Source organism: Neofelis nebulosa, chromosome 11 (assembly GCF_028018385.1).
Source record: "Neofelis nebulosa isolate mNeoNeb1 chromosome 11, mNeoNeb1.pri, whole genome shotgun sequence".
NCBI lineage: Eukaryota > Metazoa > Chordata > Mammalia > Carnivora > Felidae > Neofelis > Neofelis nebulosa.
This window is the reverse complement of record NC_080792.1, coordinates 65228012-65250194: the sequence shown is the minus strand read 5'-3', so window position 1 is coordinate 65250194 and position 22183 is coordinate 65228012. Positions and strand designations below refer to the sequence as shown.

At 48.8% G+C, this 22183-nt stretch overlaps 2 protein-coding genes across 4 annotated transcripts in view; both read left to right on the top strand.

Moving 5' to 3' along the window:
• Positions 1–76: 76 nt before the first annotated feature.
• Positions 77–11135, top strand: LOC131490474 (uncharacterized). Of its 3 annotated transcripts, none has more exons than XM_058692859.1 (6): positions 77–831; positions 1045–1168; positions 3920–4134; positions 4781–4851; positions 5099–5203; positions 10718–10891. In XM_058692859.1, exons 1-6 carry the CDS (start codon positions 184–186, stop codon positions 10725–10727), a joined length of 1173 nt encoding a protein of 390 aa, XP_058548842.1. In that variant the 5' UTR covers positions 77–183; the 3' UTR covers positions 10728–10891. The 3 variants fall into 3 exon arrangements, with proteins under 3 accessions (XP_058548842.1, XP_058548841.1, XP_058548840.1); XM_058692858.1 differs by lacking the exon at positions 10718–10891 and adding an exon at positions 10903–11135 and having other exon boundaries at positions 169–774; XM_058692857.1 differs by lacking the exon at positions 10718–10891 and adding an exon at positions 10903–11135 and having other exon boundaries at positions 169–831.
• A 1585-nt stretch (positions 11136–12720) lies between these two features.
• PPIL2 (peptidylprolyl isomerase like 2) overlaps positions 12721–22183 on the top strand; it is a 29925-nt gene continuing 20462 nt past the window's right edge. The window contains exons 1-5 of the mRNA XM_058692856.1: positions 12721–12878; positions 15787–15836; positions 16607–16652; positions 18806–18868; positions 20645–20696. Coding sequence (XP_058548839.1) covers positions 12847–12878; positions 15787–15836; positions 16607–16652; positions 18806–18868; positions 20645–20696 — 243 coding nt within the window. The 5' untranslated portion in view covers positions 12721–12846. The remainder of the gene's footprint in view (positions 12879–15786; positions 15837–16606; positions 16653–18805; positions 18869–20644; positions 20697–22183) is intronic.

Here is a 22183-nt window from a genome sequence, read left to right as displayed (position 1 = left end):
GGATTTGATACTGGAGAGTAAATCAGGAGTGGAAGAGTGAAGTCTGGGGCAGATGAGTCAGGGGCTGAGTGAAGTCCTTGGGGTATTGTCTACAGACCGCAAGGAGAGATGGTGAGCTGCCGGAACAAGGAGGAGTGAGGGCCTAAAAAAGAGTTTGGGTGCGGACCATGTTCTCTGCGTGCCATGGCCCGCTCCCTCATCAAGTCTTGCGGGACCCCATCAGGACCAGTGTTCCGCCGCGCGCGCGTGAGTGTTCGCCCCGTCGAAGGCGCCAGAGCGCATGCCCAGAGCAGCGGGCATTGTCACGTGCGTCCCCCTCGCGCGGATTGGCCCCCTGCTAGAGAGCTCCAGGGGGATTGGCTAGAACGGTCGGGGCGGTGGCTGCGGCTCGCGGAGAGAGGCTGCGTTGGCTCGGCGGCTGTGGGAAAGAGAGCAGGTGGGTCCCGGCGGCCCCCGCCCCTTACTGGCCCCGGCCCGCCCTCGGCCACCGATCCCGGGCCCTCGGGAGCTGCCCCTCTCTCCTGGCCCGAGGCGGGTGGGAGTCGGCGCGCCTGGAGCCTCGGTGGCCCCGCCCCCAGGCCACCCGAGCCAGCCCGCAGCCCCTCTCGGATGGAGGTCCTTGACGAGTTCGACAGCGAGTTCTCCCAGAGCGTGACCTTCTGCCAGCTCATCTCCGAGGAGGACTTCGAGAGGCAGGCGGCCACCTACACGGAGCGCGCGCTGCGCCGCCTCTTTCGCAGCATCGACCGCAACCCCGCGCTGGCCGAGAGGGTGGTGCGCAAGGGCAAGCTGGCCGAGTACGAGGGGCGCGGGCTCCTCTCCTTCCTCTGGGTGCGAGTCTGCCGGCGGGGCTTCGGGGGATGGGGCGGAGCTCTGAGGACTGGAGGTTTGGAGCGGGTGTGGGGAGGGCCGTCGGGCGTAGGTGAAGCTGCAGGGTAGGGTCTTCCAGGAGGCCCAGGAGGCCCAGGAGGCCCAGCGTGGGGAGTGCTGTAGGCAGCTGTGTCACCTCTCCCGCTTCTTACTGCCCTGCCTCTCCCCTTGTAGGCGAAGTTTTTCTGTGCAGTCCAGGGGGAGCTGAATTGTTGCAACAGCATGGGTGCCCTGGAAATGCACCAGCGCCTGGAACAGCTGAAGAGGAGCATCCACCGCGTGCACCTATACTCCCAGGGTGAGGGTCAATCTCTGCCAGCACACCTGACTTAGGATCCCTGATCCCTGATCCTGTGCTTGGTACGTTTTCGATTGTTTGGTGTTTATTTTTTGAGTCTTTATTATGCAAACGAACATAAACAAAACTGGAGACTACAGTGAACACTCAGATACTGGTCTCCCTTCAGCTTCTGCAATTATCCCCATCTTGCCATGCTTGCTTCATCCCCCCTTTTCTTTTTCTGGAGCATTTTAGGGGAAATCTCAGACATCATTGTATTCTTCAATACTTTAGAATGCTTTTTTAGATATTAAAAAAAAGACATTTTGTGGGGCGCCTGGGTGGCTCAGTTGAGTGTGTCTTCCGCCCAGGTCATGATGTCATAGCTCGTGGGATTGAGCCCCAAGTCAGGCTCTGTGCTGACAGCTCAGAGCCTGGAGCCTGCTCTGGATTGTGTGTCTCCCTCTCTCTCTGCCCCTCCCCTGCTCATGCTCTGTCTCTCAAAAATGAGTAAACATTTAAAAATTTTTTTTTTTAATTTTTTTTTCAACGTTTTTTATTTATTTTTGGGACAGAGAGAGACAGAGCATGAACGGGGGAGGGGCAGAGAAAGAGGGAGACACAGAATCGGAAACAGGCTCCAGGCTCCGAGCCATCAGCCCAGAGCCCGACGCGGGGCTCGAACTCACAGACCGCAAGATCGTGACCTGGCTGAAGTCGGACGCCTAACCGACTGCGCCACCCAGGCGCCCCTAAAATTTTTTTTAAAAAGATATTTTGTAATCACAGTGTTACCCCGGACATAATTGACAACAGTTCCATAATATTAGCTGATACTTAGTTTGGTGTTCAGCCTCTGACTTTCCATTACTAGGATGGCTATATACTTTGTGTCCACATTAGGACATTTGTGAGAGTGAAATGGAAGGGGCCACTTTAATGACCACACAGGGATGGCAAATGAGTATAGTGGCCACATCTGTTGAAACCTCTTGAGATGGGATGCCCTCACTTTTGTCCCCCCTGCCATCAACTTGAAGAACTGTGTTGTCCTTTGGGGTAATCCACTTAATGGGTTTATATCTGTTGTTATGGCTCATTGGTGTTGTTTGTTTTATTCCCCTCTGCCTGTGTGTGTGTGTGTGTGTGTGTGTCTGTGTGTCTGTGTGTGTGTGTGTGTGTGTGTGTGTGTCTGTGTGTTTAAGTTTATTTATTTTGAGACAGAAACAGTGCACACAAGCAGGGAAGGGGCAGAGAGAAGGAGAGACAGACTCCTAAGCGGGCTCCCTGCTGTCAGCACAGAGCCCAATGCGGGGCTTGAACTCACAAACTGTGAGATATGACCTGAGCTGAGATCAAGAGTCCGACTCTTAACCGACTGTGCCACCCAGGCAGCCCATTCTGCCTGTATGTCTTGGACAGTCGTTCTAAAGCCTTGATTAGATTTGGGTTCAGTTCTTTCAGTGCATTTGTCTTCAGTGATAGACTACCTAGCGGTGGAGCTGCTTGCTTCATTATGTTAGGAAGCCTGGCTCACCTGGGGGTCCTACTTTCCATGATGGTAAGTGTGAGTGCTCCATGTCACCATTTCATCCCAACCCATGGCATATGTAGCTCCTACCATAGTCTCCCAAGGTAGTGTTGATCCTATTTATCCTCATTTTATGAAAGAGAACATAGAAGGCCAGGGAGGGTAGCCAACTATGTGACAACAATGTCACATAGTAAGTAGTAGAATCTGGAATTGAACTCAGGCTTGGGTTGCTCTGAGGCTCAGGCTCTTAGCTCTGGGTCAGTGCTCTTTGGTGGTGGTGATCATCATTCTAGATGAGCCGTTCTAATGGGTTGTATGAGGCACTTGTTCACACCCACTTTGCTGGTTTCCTATAACTCTGAACAGTAGAAATAGCCAGACTTGTTGAATATAGGAGGAAAACCTAATACAGAAAGAGGAGAGGGGGTAGGCCTGAGGGTCCTGCTTCTCAAAGATTCCCTCCCTGAGCCCACCTCTGTAAGACCTTGTACATATGGGTTTCCTTACAGAAAAAGGAGCCTTTGCACACCCTTAGGATGGCCCTGGGGCTGGGTGTAGTTGGTGAGCTTACTGTCCAGAGCCTGGATACCCCATGAAGGTGCTGGCAGACTCAGGAGCTTTCCACAGTGCTTGGGCATAGGTGGCAGACTGACTTGCCTAGGGCAAGCCAAGCCCTCGTTGGTGGAGATACTCTGTCACTTCCCCTGAAATTCTGGCCTTGGAGTCAGACAGTGGGGTATGGATCCTGCCTGTGCCTTGTACACTTGGAGCTTACAGTTGTACCTGTAAGAGAGACAGGGGCGCCTGGGTGGCGCAGTCGGTTAAGCGTCCGACTTCAGCCAGGTCACGATCTCGCGGTCTGTGAGTTCGAGCCCCGCGTCAGGCTCTGGGCTGATGGCTCGGAGCCTGGAGCCTGTTTCCGATTCTGTGTCTCCCTCTCTCTCTGCCCCTCCCCCGTTCATGCTCAGTCTCTCTCTGTCCCAAAAATAAAAATAAAAAACGTTGGAAAAAAAAAAAAAAAAAAAAAAAGAGAGAGACAAAAATACCTTTTTCCCATGGGGTAGTTATGGGCTGATGAGATGGTACATGTTGGTGCCTGTCAACAGTGGCTCTAGGCATTATCATGTGGTCCCTTTTGGGGGAGGAAGCTTGTGAAGACCCTATACTACTGTTGGGCTCCCACTCTATCCTGTTCTGGCCGTGGGGTAGGCACTCACTGGTCCCTTTTGTCACAGATGCCAAGAAGAAGAGAAGAAAGCCAAAACTGAAGAAACCAGAACCCATCCTTTTGCAAGACCGGTCCACCTCCCCATGCCTGCCACCAACCGTGCTGCCACCTCCACCACTTCCATCCACTGCTACTACCGTGGCCTCCATGGTGGCCTCATCACCCCCTGTCTACACTATGCCTAGGGTCTTTGGCCCCTTCCCTCCTCTGCCCAGCAAGTCGGTCAGTGAGCACATCCCCCACTCATGTGGTCCCAGGAAGGGCAGCCTCTGCCCCTTGCTCAGAACCACCCCAGTGGTTCTCCTGGCCCACAGCAGTGGCTCTCAGCACTTTGTTTTTAAGTGGCAGAACTCTATCTGCAGGCACTATCTTGGGTGGAACGGATAAAGCAGATGAAAAGGGGTCTGCTCTTGTTGAAGGGTTGGAGGCACAGAGTTTTACCTGCTGTGCTTCAGCTGAGTGAGGCAGTCCCCAAAACACTGGGCAGAATTCTGGGGTGCCCAAAGGACAGGTGGAGAACCATGGCTGCCCCCCAATGTCTCCAGCCCCACACCTGCCTCGCCTCATGGATGGTGTTCTTGCCAGTCTCTAGGTGCCTCTGCAGTGTGCCTTCCTATCTGCCTGTCCCTGCTAATCTCCGCGTATCCTGCACTCTCACTCCAGGCAGACCCCCATCCTCTGTCAGTTCCCAGCCCCCATCACATTCTCTGTTACCCTAACACCAAGCTCGAGGTGGGCACTGAGGATGACCCTGACGTATTTGTCAAATGAAGGACAGTCACGTACTTCCCCTAGTTCCTGTATAAGGTGTTTTTTTTTCTCAGCGAGGCCCCCAAACTTGTCCTAAGATTTCGTTTCTATACCGCAGATGGAGAAGTTGGAAGTTACAAGGTCCGAAGTGAAATTAAACTGGGCTGGCCTGTCATCGAACCGAAAGAGGTAGAATTTAAACTTGGGGCAAATGAAAAAGGAGTGTTTTGGGTAGCTTGTGTGCCAACACTCGGTTGCCATTTCTTCCCTACCTTGTTAATCCTCACAATAATCCTGAGGGGTTGTTATTCCCATTTAATAGGGAAGGAATCGAGGCTCGGGTCTGCTCTGTGTATAGACATGTGCAATGAGGCTGGGAAGGGCCTGCCTGGGAGGAGCCCAGAGCTGATGTTACCCTCTCTGCTCTGTCTTGCAGCCACATGGTTGATCTGACCCCCTTGGTCCTCAACCCCGGAGGCTTCCATTTCTCGTACTTGGCTGGAAACAGTGCACATCAGCTTCATTGCCCTGGCTACCCCTGGTAAGCATGCCTCTGACACCATCCTGGCTTGCCTGGCTTGATGGCATCATGGCAGTGTGCATGAGGGCCAGAAAAACGTTCTGTATGATAGTCCTTTGCATTTCATGAAAAGACCCTAATAGGGTGCTGGAAAAGTCACTCCCCCTTCCTAGTGTTTGTAATGGCAAGAATCAGAAACAAGCAGCTCAGAGACCCACTAGAAACAATTCTGTCAACTGTGGGCAGCCCTAAGGTTTATAGACATGTGTCTTGCAAAGCAGGGATTTACTGAATATGGTTGTTGGTTTGTTTTTTAGTCACCTGTTTTTTCCACTTAGGGTGTTGTTAAGTATTTCCCATGTCATTCCATGGAGAGTTAATTCAAAGTATATATTTAAACTGACCGCTTCATTGCTTCAGATGACATAAAAAAAAAAAAATACTGTTTTTTAGAGGAGTTTTAGATTCACAGCAAACTGACAAAGTACTGAGAGTTCCCCTCTACCCCCTGTCCCTACACAGGCACCCCCACTATCAACATTCCCCACCTTAAATTGATGAACCTACCTTGCCACATCATTATTACCCAGAAGTCATATGTTTGGGCTCACTCTTGGTGGTGTACATTCTGTGGGTTTGGACGAATGTATAATGACATGTGTCCACCATTATAGTATCATGCAGAATAGTTTCATTGTCCTCAAAATCCTCTGTGCCCCAGCTATTCATCCCTCCCTCTCCCGTAACCCCTGACAACCACTGATCTTTTTATTGTCTCCACAGTTTTGCCTTTTCCGGAATGTCATATACTTGGAATCCTACAGTATGTGGCCTTTCCAGATTGGCTTCTTTCACTTAGTAATACTCACTTTTAAATTTCCTCCATGTCTTTTCATGGCTTGATAGCTCCTTTCTTTTTAGCACTGAATAACATTCTATTGTCTGGATGTACTGTGGTTTATTTATCCATTCATCTACCGAAAGACTGATTCCAAATTCTGGTAATTATGAGTAAAGCTGCTATACACATAGATGTGCAGGTTTTTTACAGACATAAGTTTTCAACTCTTTCACCAAGGAGCATGATTGCTGATCACATGGTGATAATATGTTCAGTTTTGAAGAAACTACCAGTGTAGCTATAGCATTGTGTGTTCCCACTAGCAATGAGTGAGAATTCAGATGGCTTCTTTTGTAAGAAACCTACACAGTTCTATAAAGCTGATTCTAAATTTAGTTGATGGAAAGTTTATCCAAGATGACACCCAAAGAGTAAGCAAACCTTTAAAAATATTTTTGGCATACTTAGTAATGAAAGATGTACACATTAAGGTTGCTAGCGTGTATGTTATATACCTGTCAAAAAGCCCAAAGTAGAGAATCCTGTGCTATTGAGGCTGTAGGCAGAGACTCATTTTTGCTGTGAAAATAATATAAAATGGCTTTATTCTTTTTTTTTTTTTTTTTGATTTTTTAAAATCTTTATTTATTTTTGAGAGAGAGACAGAGCAAGAGCAGGGGAGGGGCAGAGAGAGAGGGAGACACAGAATCTGAAGCAGGCTCCAGGCTCTGAGCTGTCAGCACAGAGCCCAATGCGGGGCTCGAACTCACGGACCATGAGATCATGACCTGAGACGAAGTCGGGCGTTTAACCGACTCAGCCACCCAGGTGCCCCTATTCTCTTTTTTTTTTTTTTTTTTTTAAAGATTTTATTTTTATTTTTTTTTTTTTTAATTTTTTTTTTTTTTCAACATTTTTTATTTATTTTTTTTGGGACAGAGAGAGACAGAGCATGAACGGGGGAGGGGCAGAGAGAGAGGGAGACACAGAATCGGAAACAGGCTCCAGGCTCCGAGCCATCAGCCCAGAGCCTGACGCGGGGCTCGAACTCACGGACCGCGAGATCGTGACCTGGCTGAAGTCGGACGCTTAACCGACTGCGCCACCCAGGCGCCCCAAGATTTTATTTTTAAATAATCTCTACACCCAATGTGGGGCTTGAGCTCACAACCCGGAGATCAAGAGTTGCATTCTCCACCGACAGAGCCAGCCAGGCACCCCTGTTTTAATTCTTTTAAAAATTCTTTTTTTGGGGGGGGGCGGGGTTCCTGGGTGGCTCGGTTGAGCATCCGACTCTGGCTCAGGTCATGACCTCATGGTTCATGGACTCAAGCACCACATTGGGCTCTCCACTGTCAACATGGAGCCCGCTTTGGATCCTCTGACCCCCTCTCTGCCTCCCTTGCTTACGTTCTCTCTCACAAATAAATACTTAAATAAATTTAAAAAAATTTTTTTAAGTTTTTTTATTTTGAGGGAGAGAGTGTGGATGAGGGGCAGAGAGAGAGAGAGAGAGGGAGTGAGAAAGAGAATCCCAAGCAGGTTCCGCACTATCAACCTAGAGCCCAATGTGGGGCTTGAACCCACAAACTCTGAGATCACGACCTTAGCCTAAATCAACGTTCGGATGCTTAACTGACAGCCACCCAGGTACTCCTAAAAATTCTTTTATTGAGATAACTTACATAGCATCATATAAATTCACCCAGTTACAGTGTCAACTTAAGTGGCTTTTTGTATGTTCACATTTGTGAAACCATCACCATAATCCAATTTTAGAACATTTCCATCATGCCAAATAGGAGAGAGTGAAAAAACAACCCATAGGAGAAAATATTTGTAAATCATCAAAATCCCATTCTAAAAATTGGGCAGAGGACTTGAATAGACATTTCTTCTAAGAAGACCTACAACAGGGGTGCCTGGGTGGCGCAGTCGGTTAAGCGTCCGACTTCAGCCAGGTCACGATCTCGCGGTCCGTGAGTTCGAGCCCCGCGTCAGGCTCTGGGCTGATGGCTCAGAGCCTGGAGCCTGTTTCCGATTCTGTGTCTCCCTCTCTCTCTGCCCCTCCCCCGTTCATGCTCTGTCTCTGTCTGTCCCAAAAATAAATAAAAAACGTTGAAAAAAAAATTAAAAAAAAAAAAAAAGACCTACAACATGGCCAATAAACACAGGAAAAGATGCTCCACATCATTAGACATCAGGGAAATGCAAGTGAAAACCACAGTGAACTACTACTTCTCACCGACTTCCATCAAAAAGACAGACAAAAGGGGCACCTGGATGACTCAGTTGGTTAAGCTTCCAACTCTCGATTTCGGCTCAGGTCATGATCTCACGGTTCTTGGATTTGAACCCTGAGCTGGGCTCCGTGCTGACAGTGTGGAGCCTGCTTGCGATTCATCCTCTCTCTCTCCCTCTCTCTCTCTCTCTCTCTGCCCCTCCACCCCCTCAAAATAAATAAATAAATAAACTTTAAAAAATAAAATAAATTCAAAAAGACAATGACAAGTGTTGATGAGGATGTGGAGAGATTGGAATCTCTAGTGTGTGGCTGGTGGGAATGTAAAAGGGTGTAGCCACCATGGAAAAAGGGTATGGTGGTTCCTCAAAACGCTAAACAGAATTACCATATGACCCAGTAATTCCACTTGTAGGTATATGCCTGAAAGAATTGCAGTGGAGACTCAAACAGATACTTGTATATGAGTGTTCATAGCTCCAGTATTGACAGTGGCTAAAAGGAGAAAATAAGCCAGGTGTACCCAAGATGAACAAAATGTGGTCTATCCATATAATAGAATGTTGAAATAAGTGAGATAAGCCAGAACAAAAGGACAGGTTATTGTCTGGTTCCCATTACATGAAGTATCTAGAGTAGGCAGAATTCTAAAGACAAAGTAGGTGAGAAGTTACCAGGGCCTGGGAGAAGGAGATGAGTTGTTGCTTAATTAGTACAGTTTCTGTTTGGGATGATGAAAAAGTCCTGGAGATAGATAATGGTGATGGTCACCACAGCACTGTCAGTGTGTATAATGCCACTGGATGGTACACATAGAAATGGTTAAAATGGTAAATTTTGTGCATATTTTACTACAATAAAAAAAAAAAGAAAAACTCTAGCACCACTAAGCTGTCACCCCCAGTTCTTCTCTCCCCCAGCCCAAGGCAACCACTAACATTTCTGTGTGGATTTGCCTATTCTGGACATTTCATATAAATGAAACCATACAATAACATGGTCTCTGGTGACTGGCTGCTTTCACTTAGCATAATGTTTACAAGGTTCATCCATGTTCTAGCATGTGTCAGTTCTGAATTTCCTGCTTTTTAAATTTCCTTTTTAAGACTTAATTTTTTTAGAGCAGTTTTAGGTTTACAACAAAATTGAGAGGAAGGTACAGAAGTTTCCTCCATGTCCCCTGCCCCCACACATGACTACCCTCCCTTATTGTCAATATCCCCCACCAGAGTGGTGCATTTATTAACAACTGATGAACTTATATTGACACTTCAGCGTCACCCAAAAGTCCATTGTTTATACTGGGGTTCCTTTTTGGTGGTGTACATTCTATGGGTTGACTTTTTTTTATGGTTGAACAATATTATTCCACTGTGTAGATATGCCACATTTTATCTGTCAGTTCATCAGTTGATGGGCATTTGGGTTGTTTCCATTTTTGGCTCTTATGAATAATACTGTTATGAACATTTCTGTGCAAGTTTCTGTGAGGACATAGTTTTCAGTTTTCTTGGGCACACTCTTTATAAATATTTTTTTTATTTTTGAGAAAGATAAGAGTGTGAGCAGTGGAGGCACAGAGAGAGGGAGAGTCTCACGCAGGCTCCGTGTAGAGTCCAAAGTGGGGCTTGAACTCACAAAACTGTGAGGTCATGACCTGAGCCGAAATCAAGAGTTAGACGTTTAACTGGCTGAGCCACCCAGGCACCCCTTCTTTGGTATAGTCTTAAAAGTGGAATTGCTGGGTCATATGGTAAATATATTTTGAGGGACTGCCAAAGACACAAGTCTGTTATCAGACGTAGGATCTGCAAAATATTTCCTCATATTATGTGGGTTATCTTCTCTCTTTCTCTGGTCTTTTTGGATCACCAAAGTTTAAGGTTAGTCTGAGAGGCAGTTTATCAAAACATCAGGAGCCATAGACATTCTCATATTCTTTGCTCTGGTATTTTCAATTCTGGGACAGTTTCAATTCAAGGAGATGATTAAGGGAAAGAAAAAAGCGACTGTGTACAAAAGTGTTTATGGCAGTGTAAAAGGAGAAAAGATGGAAACAGCTTAAATGTGCATTCACAGAATTATGGAATATTATGCAGACATAAAATTATGAACATGGTTAAACCTGATTATGTAGATTCATGAATTATGTGTAAGTGGAAACAATAAGCTATCCAATCAGATCGTCCTACCTCCTGGTAGGATGGAAGAGTAGGAAGGTGACTGACTGCCGAGTGATGGAGAAGGGGTTGCCGGCAATCACTTGTGCAGTGTTGTTATGATGCAAAATGTAGAATCAAGGCATTGTTGGCATCATCAGATCCTCACAGAATTGTGGGGCCATGCACGAGGGCTGGGCCATCATCAGAACTTAAACAGCTGCAGAATGGTCTGCTGCATGGTGTCCATGGTTCCTTTAGCCATTCTTTGATGGATGTTTGATTGTTTCCAGGGTTTCATAATCACCAACATTGCTGTGATGAACAGCGTGGAACAAAACATCCATGGGAGAGCATTCTGGAAGTAGAAATGTATTGAAGGCCATCCCACAGCCTTAAGTTTTGTCATGCGTACTTCTGATGGCTCTGTGTGCCGGTATCCCACCTCATGGACATGTGTTGGCTATCTCCTGCACAGGACCTTGGCCTGTAGTGGCTCCCCCAACACCAAGGAGACACCATCCCCTCCTGTGAAGACGTCCATCTTCACCCCGCCTGTCTTGCTCAAGTTCCAGCCTGTGCCAAGACCCAAAGATGACTCTGAGAATGACCCTAACAGCATGGAGTCTGTGCCCCACAAGAGGGATCCGTAACCTCTTTCCTACAGACCATGGCTAGATCAATGAATAAAGTTCCCATGGAGGTGCCTTACTTGTGCTGGGCTCCCTAAAGGCTGTGTAATCCCTTGGGCTTCGTCCTGCTGGAAGTTTGTCAGAGTAGTGCAAGCCAGAGGCCCTTTACTCTGAGCCTGCATACAGTAATTGTTCAGGTCAATGCTACTGTGAAGTCCCCTTGCTTGTTCTTTAACTTGGGAATTCAGCCATGGCACTTTGAAAGAGAAATGAGTGAGGAGACAGCACTGCCCTTCTCTACAGTGACTCTGCGGCCCCTTTGAGCTTCACTTGACCTCACTGAATTGCAGTTCCATCATTTTTTCCTACACCTGGGCTCTAAACTCAAGCCTTATCTGGGTGCAGGTTTAGAAACAGTGATCTATTCCCTCCCTGGAGGAAAATAAGCTGGCATGTTAGTTTCCAACTTGGCACCTCCCTAAGGAATTTCAGAGGCGTGACTCTTGTTGTTGCTTTGCACACCAGCCTTAGAGTCAAACCTGCATGTGAGACATGAGCCCTCACAAAATGCTTAATGACTGCTGGACATTAGAAGATACTTGTTGAACCCTTGTGTATGCTCCACACCTTGCTTGGGACTGGAGATAATAAACCAAGCAGTTGGTGTCCCTGCTCTTAAGGAGCTTACATCCTATCCTCCTCTGTGTGTGTGTGTGTGTGTGTGTGTGTGTGTGTGTGTGTGTGTGTGACTGTATGTGTAACCAGTGCATCCAATTAATAACAGGGTTATAAATTGTGATAAGCCCTAAGGAAGCTGAGTTGGACACGTATGCAGTGGGTGGTCAGGGAAGATCTCTCTGAGGAGGTGACATTTATGTTGAAACTTAGAAAAACATAAGGAGGCAGCCATGAGATGAGAAAGGGCAAGGACCACTGGCTCTGGGTGACTAGATAGCGGTACAGTTGTGGCAAGGGGAGCCTATGCGGAGGGGGAGGGGGGTGGGGGGGTGGAGAATTCTGTTTTGACCACACGTTAAATTTGAGATCAATGGTACCTAAAATAGACGTCAGGAATCTGGAGTGCTGGCCATTTAATGATGTAAGTCAAGAGATATGAGTGGTATTTAAAGCCACAAGCCTGGGAAAGATCACCAGGTGCTTGGGTGTAGACGGAGGCCCGGGGCTTAGTCTGGGGCACACAAACAGTGATCTGGCCGCGGGAAGGGTCCGTAAGAGAGATGAGTGAGGGCTTTGGACTCTCGGGCTTAATGGCTACTTGCCCCTAAGCCTCCCAGGAGTGGGCTGGAGGTGGTGGGGACTGAATGGGAGAACGGGTAGACAGCGAATGTGGACGTAGGTTTGGAGACGTCTGCCGTGGAAGGAAGCAGAGATGAAACAGAGGCTGGTGAGACTTAAGGTGGACTTTTTAAAAAATCTGAGAAACCAGGTCAAACCAGGGCAGGCTTGAGCGGGGGGATGGAGAGGAGAAAAGGTCTAGAGAGAGTCTTCTTCGTTCGCCCGAGGAAGTGGGGCTTCGAGGCCCCTCGGCCCCCAGCAGGAGGCAAACCCTACCACAAACTGCCCAGGTGTCCAAGGACTGGGCTGCACCGACTGGGCATGCGCACTTGGCACCAGGCGCCACTGTTCACTCACGCCCTGCGCCAACTTCCGGGGCGGGTCTGCGGGACCCGGAAGTCGTTAGGGAGCTCGGCCGAGAAGTCGGCTTCTAAATCGTTTGCTGTCGTTTTTCCTCACTCGCTGGTCCTGGCACTGCCACCGCTCCCGCCGCCATGGGGAAACGGCAGCATCAGAAGGACAAGATGTAAGTTGAACCGCAGCCGGAAGCGCGGCCCCGCTCGGCCTCAGTGCCCACCTGTCCCGCAGTCCGCGCCGCCCCTCTTCCCTCTCTCAGAGCTGGTTCCCAGAGCCACTCTTAAATGCCGTTTCGTCTCGGAAGCCTTTGTCTCCTCCAAGGCAGGGGAATTACCCCGACCGCCGAGGTCTCCCGGGTTTCTTGGTACTAACACTGTCAGCGCGGCCTTCCTACCGCGTCGGCGCCGTGCGAGCCCCGGCCCCTCCGCCCCTCCGCCCCTCCGCCCCTCCGCCCCTCCGCCCCTCCGCCCCTCCGCCCCTCCGCCCCTCCGCCCCTCCGCCCCTCCGCCCCTCCGCCCCTCCGCCCCTCCGCCCCTCCGCCCCTCCGCCCCTCCGCCCCTCCGCCCCTCCGCCCCTCCGCCCCTCCGCCCCTCCGCCCCTCCGCCCCTCCGCCCCTCCGCCCCTCCGCCCCTCCGCCCCTCCGCCCCTCCGCTTTTGCCCTGGAACGCCCCATCTCCACTCTCGAATTCTGCCCCTAATCAGCCCCTCTTTCTCCTGCACCTCCAGTCTTCCTGTGTGCCGTTCATTGGCTTACACACATCCGGAACCTTCCATTTTAAAACAAACCAGCCTTGCCCCGTGCTCCTCTCCTGCCACCGTGGTTGTTTTTTTTTTTTTTTTTCTTCCGAACAAGGCGTCAAAGACCTGTGTCTACTTGCTGTTTTCTGCTCTTTCTTGAAACCGCTCCAGTCAGGCTTTTCTCCCCAGCACTATTCCTGTCAGGATCCTAGTAACTTCTCTGTTGCTAAATCTAGTGGTCAATTCTCAGTTCTCGTTTTGTTGGGCTTGTTAATAGCGTGTGACACGGTTGACCACCTTGCTCCCTCTGAGGCCCTTCTTTGATATCTGAGACCCCATATGCCCTTTTCCATTTGTTTTCCATCTGTCTCAATAGCCTCTCTCAGTCTCCTTTGCTGGGTCTTTCTCCCACTCTCTCAGATTTCATACGTCCATGTCCCCCACGTTTCTTCTCCCTTTACATTCTCCCTGGTCATCTCTCATCTTGCAGTAGTCAACTGCTTACTTGACATCTCCAGTTGGAGGTTTGATAGACATCTCACATGTACTTACAAAAATTTTTTTTAATGTTTTTATTTATTTTTAAGACAGTGAGAGAGAGAGAGAGAGAGAGAGACAGAGCACCAGTGGGAGAGGGGCAGAGAGAGAGGGAGTCACAGACTCTGAAGCAGGCTCCAGGCTCAGAGCTATCAGCACAGAGCCCGATATGGGGCTCCAACTCACAAACCGGGAGAGATCGTGACCTGAGCTGAAGTCAGAGACTCAAACGACTGAGCCACCTAGTTGTCCCGACATCTCACATTTAATATGTTCCCCCCTCATTTTCCCTATCTCAGTGGTCATACTGCTACTTAGTTTACACAGGTCAGAAGTCTGGGAGTTAGCCTTGGTGCCTCTTTCCTGAGGCTCTCTCCTCCCCCTGTTCATCAGTAAATCCTGTGGTTCATCCAGGAAGTAAATGTGGGATAGGAGGGCACTCACTAATCCACCAAACCCCTCAGTAGGTGGAGTGTATTTCATCTCCTTTGACATTTTTATTTTTTTATTTATTTTTTATTAAAAAAATTTTTTTTTAATGTTTATTTATTTTTGAGACAGAGCATGAACGGGGGAGGAGCAGAGAGTGAGGGAGACACAGAATCAGAAGCAGACTCCAGGCTCTGAGCCATCAGCCCAGAGCCCGATGTGGGGCTCCAACTCACGGGCTGCGAGATTGTGTCCTGAGCTGAAGTCAGACGCTTAACCGACTGAGCCACCCAGGCGCCCCTATTTTTTTATTTTTTATTTTTATTAAAAAAAATTTTTTTTAACGTTTATTTATTTTTGAGACAGAGAGAGACAGAGCATGAACGTGGGGGGGGGGGGTCAGAGAGAGAGGGAGACAGAGAATCTGAAACAGGCTTCAGGCTCTGAGCAGTCAGCACAGAGCCCAACGCGGGGCTCAAACTCACGGACAGTGAGATCGTGACCTGAGCCGAAGTCGGACGCTTAACCGACTGAGCCACCCAGGTGCCCCTCCTTTGACATTTTTAGATGCCTCCTGATTGGTTTTCTATTGCCCCTCTTGCTTGTCCCTCTATACACAGCTGCCGGAGTGATGCTTTGAGGACTTATGTTAGAGCATGTCAGGGCCCTACTCAGAACCCTCCAGCCGCTTTCCATACCGCTTAAAGTAGATCCACAGCCATCACACAGCTTGTGGGGCCCCTCATGATCCAACTGCTAGCCTTCTTCACCTGCTGCCACATGCCCCCGTGCACACTCTTCTTCAATGACTTCACCCTTTTCTGAAGACACACCAGCTTTTCCTGTGTCAGGACGTTTATACTGGATAAGCTTGCTTGGTCCCTCTGCCTAGAAAGCTCTTCCCGCACATCTTCACATGGCTTGCTCTTTGCATCATCAAGCCTTCTGTTAAATTCTGTTCATTTCCTTCAGAGCAGAGCAGGACTGTTTGTATTTGCTTACTAGTTTGTGTATGTCTGTGTTGCATCTCACACACTGTAGGTGTTTAATAATCATTTGCTGGGGCACCTGCATGGCTCAGTCGGTTAAGCGTCCGACTTCAGCTCAGGTCACGATCTCACGGTCCGTGAGTTCGAGCCCCGCGTCAGGCTCTGTGCTGACAGCTCAGAGCCTGGAGCCTGCTTCAGATCCTGTGTCTCCCTCTCTCTCTGCCCCTCCCCCATTCATGCTCTGTCTCTCTCTGTCTCAAAAATTAAAAAAAAAAAAAAAAAAGCATTTGCTGAATGAGTGAAATGATTTAATCATCGGTTACTTCTAGAGACTGTCCTCTTTATAAAGGGGGGTGGTAATAAGATTCTCTGTCTCTTCTTTAGGTACATTACCTGTGCTGAATACACTCACTTCTATGGTGGCAAGAAACCAGGTAAGGCATGAAATCTTTCTGTTTTCCTTGATGTGGATGTGTGTGTGTGTGTGTGCGTGTGGCGGGGCGGGGGTGGGTGTTGTAATTAAGGGCTGATGTTTTTACTACACAATGAGACTATAAAAATTAACAATGAACAAGAACACAAAGTGTAGCAGACAAATGGGTTGAGAACACAGATGATTCACAAAAGAGGATGAAATAAAAAGAGCATATTTTCATAATTGCTGACCGGGGTAAAACCAGCACAGGATTCTTGGAAAGCAAAGCCAGGCCCCACAGCAAGGGTGTTAGGATTATGGGAGAAACCCAACCCCAGCGGCTTAAGCAAGTATGTCCTTTTTTCTCTAAGTTCTTTCTTGATGTATTCCATGTGTCCTACCTATTGAAAGGTTTTTAATCCACAGCAGTTTTTGCACCAGGTAATTCACATGAACTTTTTCTTATTTATTTATTTAATTTATTTTTAAAATATTTGTTTATTTTTGAGAAAGAGAGAGCACTAGCGGGGGAGGGGCAGAGAGAGAGGGAGACACAGAATTCGAAGCAGGTTCCAGGCTCCAAGCTGTCAGCACAGAGCCCGATGTGGGGCTCAAACCCACGAACTTCGAGATCATGACCTGAGCTGAAGTCAGATGCTTAACTGACTGAGTCACCCAGGTGCCCCCACATGAACTTTTTCTTAACATGGAATTGAATTGTTGGTAGGAACACATACATGAAGTGTTTTACAGAATAAACTTTCCATCTTTTATTTTCATCTTAAACAGATATCCCACAAGCAAATTTTCGTCGCTTACCTTTTGATCACTGCAGGTAAGAGTTTTGAGTGTTTATCTTTCCTTCCTAGTTGTTTTCTGTTACTTAATGACATATTTTGACAGTGAATATGATTTTTGGGGATGCAGATGTGGGTTCTGTCTGTGTTCTCCTGTCTAGATCTTCCTTGAACTGAGAGAAGATGACCTAACAATGATAAGAACTAATATTTCTGCTCATTCGGTGTCTATGTATTTGCATTTTTTTTTTCCAGCCTCTTTCTTGCCTTCCAAGGTAGGTAGACTCTGTTGTTAAGCCTACTTTACAGTTGAGAGGATTAATGTTTAGAAGTGGGAAGTCCCTCACCCATGTGTCACATCCAGGAAGTGATGCCATTGAGGCTTGGACCTGGTGGTCTGACTCCGGGCCCATGTCTTTCATGCTTTACTTTTGGTCCATAGTCTAAGCAGTAACAGCAGCAGCAACAGTCATGATACTGTGAACCCCTTCCCCCTTCCCTGCGAGCACAGGTTATTGATGAGGATGAGGAGGGACCCAGCTGCAGAGCCACTCAGATGCTTCTTCCCACTGTGGTTGGTATGTGTATGAACAGGTGTGTCTGCTGGAGAAGTGGGGCTAAGATTAATGAACCCCAAGACATTGGGGCTTTGGGGATTGGGCAGGTCCGATGGTCCATTTGGGCCTGAGTTTCTCCAAGCTCAAGCTGTGATCATCCTTGCCCTGGACACATGCTGTGTGTGTGTGTGTGTGTGTGTGTGTGTGTGTGTGTGTGTGTCCCATTGGGCATGATGAGCTTAAGAACTGACAAAGCTCTACTAGTGATCCCAGCACCCTGATTGGGGCAGGTCAGCCAGACACCATAGGGCGAGAAGGGTGCAGGGAAGGCCAGGGATGCAGCCACTGGGTCGGCCCCGAGAGGCTCCCATGTAGCGCTGAGTGAGGGGTTTTCCCTTCTCATAGCACTTGCTCAGGGAGGGTTAGCAAGTGAGACCCAGGCTTCATTGGTTGGATTTCTCCCCACGCCCACCAAGTTTTGTCATCAGCTTCATGGGAATGTGGTATCCTTCAGAGTGGGTATGAATGGATTTTATGGAAATATTTTGGTCCTTGGTTTCCAGTTCCTCCAAGAGGTCTCTCTAAGCTGTGTTTCATCTACTTTTTAACTACCTTGGGTTCTGGGTAAAAATGTGCTTTGAGAATATGCCCTTCAAGGCCCGTTTGGGAGAAGATGAATGTGCAGTGTCTTGCCGTTTGGAGCTTGCTTTGGTGCTGGGTTGTGTTCTCATCAGTCCCCTGCAGCACCAGGATCACCACTGGGTTAGAGCAGTAGGTTGGGCCAGAGGGGGGAGGTGGTGAGGTTGCCCCATGGGAGCTTTCTGGGGCAGCATCTGGGGAGGTGATGCCATTGCCACCAGGCGGTCCAGGTCCAGAGGACTGGCCTGTGCCATCTGGACTTTAAGGTGACCGAGGTGCAAACAAGCCAGGTCAACCAGGGCTCTTGATGGCTAGTGATGGAAACCTCATGCAAGAAAAAAGGGTATTGATATAAAGAAGCTCACCAGGTACTGTCTCCCCTCATCTGTGGGCTCTCCTTTTCCAAAGCCAACCCTCCTGAGGTGGCAAATGGCTTGTGGCAGTCTGGATCTCTGCACACCCCTCTACCCCCATATCCATGTATTAGAACTTACCCAGGGCTCCTAGGGCATCGGCTGTTGCCTGAGTCACGTGCCTGTCCCTTGGAAATGTTGGGCAACTGTGTGCACACTCTGGTCAGGAGCAGACAGGGCACCGCCAGACCACAATAGCTCCACAGAGTCTCTTGGGATGCGAGAGGTTAGTTTTCAGTAGAAAAGTATGGCCTGCCTGCTATGTGAGGTTTTGGGGAGTCCCAAACCCAAACCCCCAACCTCTTTGGGGCTTGAATGTGATCACGTGTGTGTTATATGACACAGTAGAGAGTGTGGGGAGAACCAGGCTTTTGTCATCCCAGGGACCCTTGCCTTGTATTTATTGGTTTGTGTGGGGAGCTTCTGAGGGTCAGGGCTGTAGGGTCACCTCTGTACTGGCACCCAGCCCCGGCTGGGCAGAGGAGCACTGGTATTGTTGCAGGAATGAGGGAAGGAGGGAGGAGCAAAGGGAGAAGTCACGGGAATCACTGTATGACTTGGAGTGACTCTGTCCTTTCTTAGTCTCTCTCTGCAGCCCTTCGTCTACCCAGTCTGCACCCCCGAAGGAGTCGTCTTTGACTTGCTGTGAGTTTGCCCTCGACTTTTGAGCTAACAAAAGGGGTGAGGTTGTTGACACCCACTCAGCAAGGGGGTATGGGACCAGCTGGAGGGTTTGTGGCTTCAGGCCATGCTACGCCAGGCCATACTGAAGTCTTGGCAACCTCGGGACCTGAGTGGGCCTCTTGGGGACCCAGGAGGGACTTCCGGGGCCTTAGGGATGAGACAGCAGTGCTGCTGTGACCCCTGGGCAGGCAACCTTGCTGGTAGATGCTGCTGTCCCTGCCTGGGGTGGCATTGACCTCTCTACACACATTTGGGGGGTGGGGGGGGTGGCGCTAGTGTTCTAATTGGCCTACCTATCCTGTTTTGGAATGTTAACAAACTGAGTACTTTCCACTTTATGAAAGTAGAGCCATAATTTAGGTACATACTTTCCCAGTGCTGTATTTTGAAGCATGTTGCTTAGTCTTTTTTTTTTTTTTTTATTTTTTTTTTATTTTTTTATTTTTGGGACAGAGAGAGACAGAGCATGAACGGGGGAGGGGCAGAGAGAGAGGGAGACACAGAATCGGAAACAGGCTCCAGGCTCCGAGCCATCAGCCCAGAGCCTGACGCGGGGCTCGAACTCACGGACCGCGAGATCGTGACCTGGCTGAAGTCGGACTCTTTTTTTTTTTTTTAATGTTTATTTATTTTTTGAGAGAGAGAGAGACAGAGATTGAAAGCGCGCCAGCAGGGGAGGGGCAGAGAGAGAGGGACACTCAGAATCTGAAGCAGGCTCCAGGCTCTGAGCTTTCGGCACAGAGCCTGATGTGGGGCTCGAACCCACCAACCCTGAGATCATGACCTGAGCCAAAGTTGGATGTTTAGCTGACTGAGCCACTCAGGCACCCCAGTGTTTAATTTTTGAGAGACAGAGACAGAGACAGACAGAGGGCGAGCAGGGGAGGGGCAGAGAGAGAGGGAGACACAGAATCTGAAACAGGCTCCAGGCTCTGAGCTGTCAGCAGAGACCCAGATGCGGGGCTCAAACTCATGAACCATGAGAACATGATGCTTAAGGTCTTATGTTCCAACATAAACCAGCTTCTAAAACTTTCCTGTGTTTTAGTCTCCTTTTAGAAAATGTGGAAAATACTTGACGGTAAAAGGAAAAACTTACCGTAATCACACTGTCAAGGATAACCATTGTCGGTACTTATATTCCTCTTTTTCTGTGAGGTTATTTATGGCAACATGGTTGAGGTAATACTGCAAGGATCGTTCTGAATCCATTTTTCACTCAGTTGTGTCATTCAGAGTTCTCTGGAAGTACACTTTTGTGTTGTTATTTTTATTTTTAAGAAAGAGACAGAGGACAAGCGGGGGAGGGGCAGAGAGTGAGGGAGACACAGAATTGAAGCAGGCTCGAACTCACGAGCTGTGATATCATGACCTGAGCCCAAGTCAGAAGCTTAACCGACTGAGCCACCCAGGTGCCCCTGGAAGTATAATTTTTGATGCTGGCTCAGCACCTCATTGCACAGACGTATCAGCATTTATATATGTCTTTTTTTTTGCTTGTTTATGTTGTTTATATGTAACCACAATAAAAACCCTAGACATGTGTTGAAACCAGAAACACTCCCTTGCTTCCTTGGTCAAGGCTGGATGCTCCTCTTCTTGGCTTCTGCTAGCAGAAGTGAAGTAGAGCAAAGCCTGTTCATAGCCCTCACCTGGACGCAGCCCTCCTAAGCTGTGACCTCCTCACCAGCCTGCACCTGACTGCCTTACTGACACTGTGTCTTCTCTTCCCTTCAGTAACATCGTCCCTTGGCTTAAGAAGTATGGGACCAACCCCAGCAATGGAGAGGTAGGTGGCCGGGCAGGAGTTTAAGTGATGCCAGTGAATGCTATCCTCTTGTCTGACCTTTTGTTCTGTGGTTTTCATGTACATGCAAGCGCAGTAGAGGACTGTTCACGAGGCATGGTGAGCAGGACTGTCCTCCTCCCCCTTCCCCATATTGTTCCTTTCCAGAAATGTTCCCGACGTGGGGCGCCTGGGTGGCGCAGTCGGTTAAGCGTCCGACTTCAGCCAGGTCACGATCTCGCGGTCTGTGAGTTCGAGCCCCGCGTCAGGCTCTGGGCTGATGGCTCGGAGCCTGGAGCCTGTTTCCGATTCTGTGTCTCCCTCTCTCTCTGCCCCTCCCCCGTTCATGCTCTGTCTTTCTCTGTCCCAAAAATAAATAAAAAACGTTGAAAAAAAAAAGAAATGTTCCCGACGTGCACACGCATATGCATAAATGTACATCTTCTTTCCTTGGGCCATGGTTGTAATCACAGGCGCGAACTTCTCTGTACTTGCTCTCCCCCCTCCCCCACCCCTGCAGTGTGTTGAAGACCTGAACATGGGTGCATAGAGCCCTGCTGCGTTCTGTGGTGGCTGCATGCGTCCTCCCGTAGGGAGGACATGTGCTGCTGAAGCACATCTGAAGTCCCCTGCTGTTACTAACAGCAGATAGGGACTACCCTTGTGCATGTTTCTTTGGGCACATGTGGGAGTGTCCTCCCAGGACGGCTGGGTCACAGGGTGGGAGTATTTTCAGTTTGGGTAGCCACTGGCAAATTGTCCTCCAGAGAAGTTGCAAACGCCTGTTTCTTCATACCCTCAACAACCATGGATATCATCAATTTTTTAAAAAATTTTTGTTGCCTCAGGGTGAAAACACTTTTTAACTTTTTTTTTTTTTTTAAGATTTTATTTTTATGTAATCTCTACACCCAGCATGGGCTTCGAACCCACAACCCTAAGATCACGGGTTTCAGACTCTACTGACGGAGCCAGCCAGGTGCCCCTTAATTTGTATTTTTATCATGAGTTAGGTTAAGCAGGTATTTATATGTCGTGTATATAGGTCCAATGACACGAATTCTGTGTCGCTCAGGAAGAGGTTCCCAGAGCCAAGTTCCAGCTTATTCTCCTCTTTTGCCCCCCACTGCACACCTCCATCACAAACCTGTGGTGTTCCTATATTTTACACATTCTGTTGGTCCCTTTTCTTCTGAGAGGTCTCTCTCTTTCCCTCACACTGCAGCCCAGGCCCATTTCTTCATTTCTTCAGTTGCATCCATTTATTCAGCGTGGTGGTAGCCTGTGCTGTGTGCAGGGCCAGTGAGCCGTGAGCTGTGGAGGCAGAGGTATTCACCGACAGGCAGGCTGGGGGTGGGGGGCTTGGGGAACGTCTGGAGCAGCGCAGCGCCGTTGAAGCTGAGACCTGGAGACGGAGGGGGATGGGGAAATGGTGGCAGATAGAGGCACATGGGCGGTCGGGGGAGGCTTGGAGGCCGTGGGAGGAGCGT

Coding starts and splice junctions, on each gene's coding strand:
- LOC131490474 (XM_058692857.1), top strand. CDS start 184: ATGGCCCGCTCCCTCATCAAGTCTTGCGGGACCCCATCAGGACCAGTG. Junction 1,169..3,919: donor CGTGCACCTATACTCCCAGG/GTGAGGGTCAAT, acceptor CTTTTGTCACAG/ATGCCAAGAAGAAGAGAAGA. Junction 4,852..5,098: donor CTGTCATCGAACCGAAAGAG/GTAGAATTTAAA, acceptor TCTGTCTTGCAG/CCACATGGTTGATCTGACCC.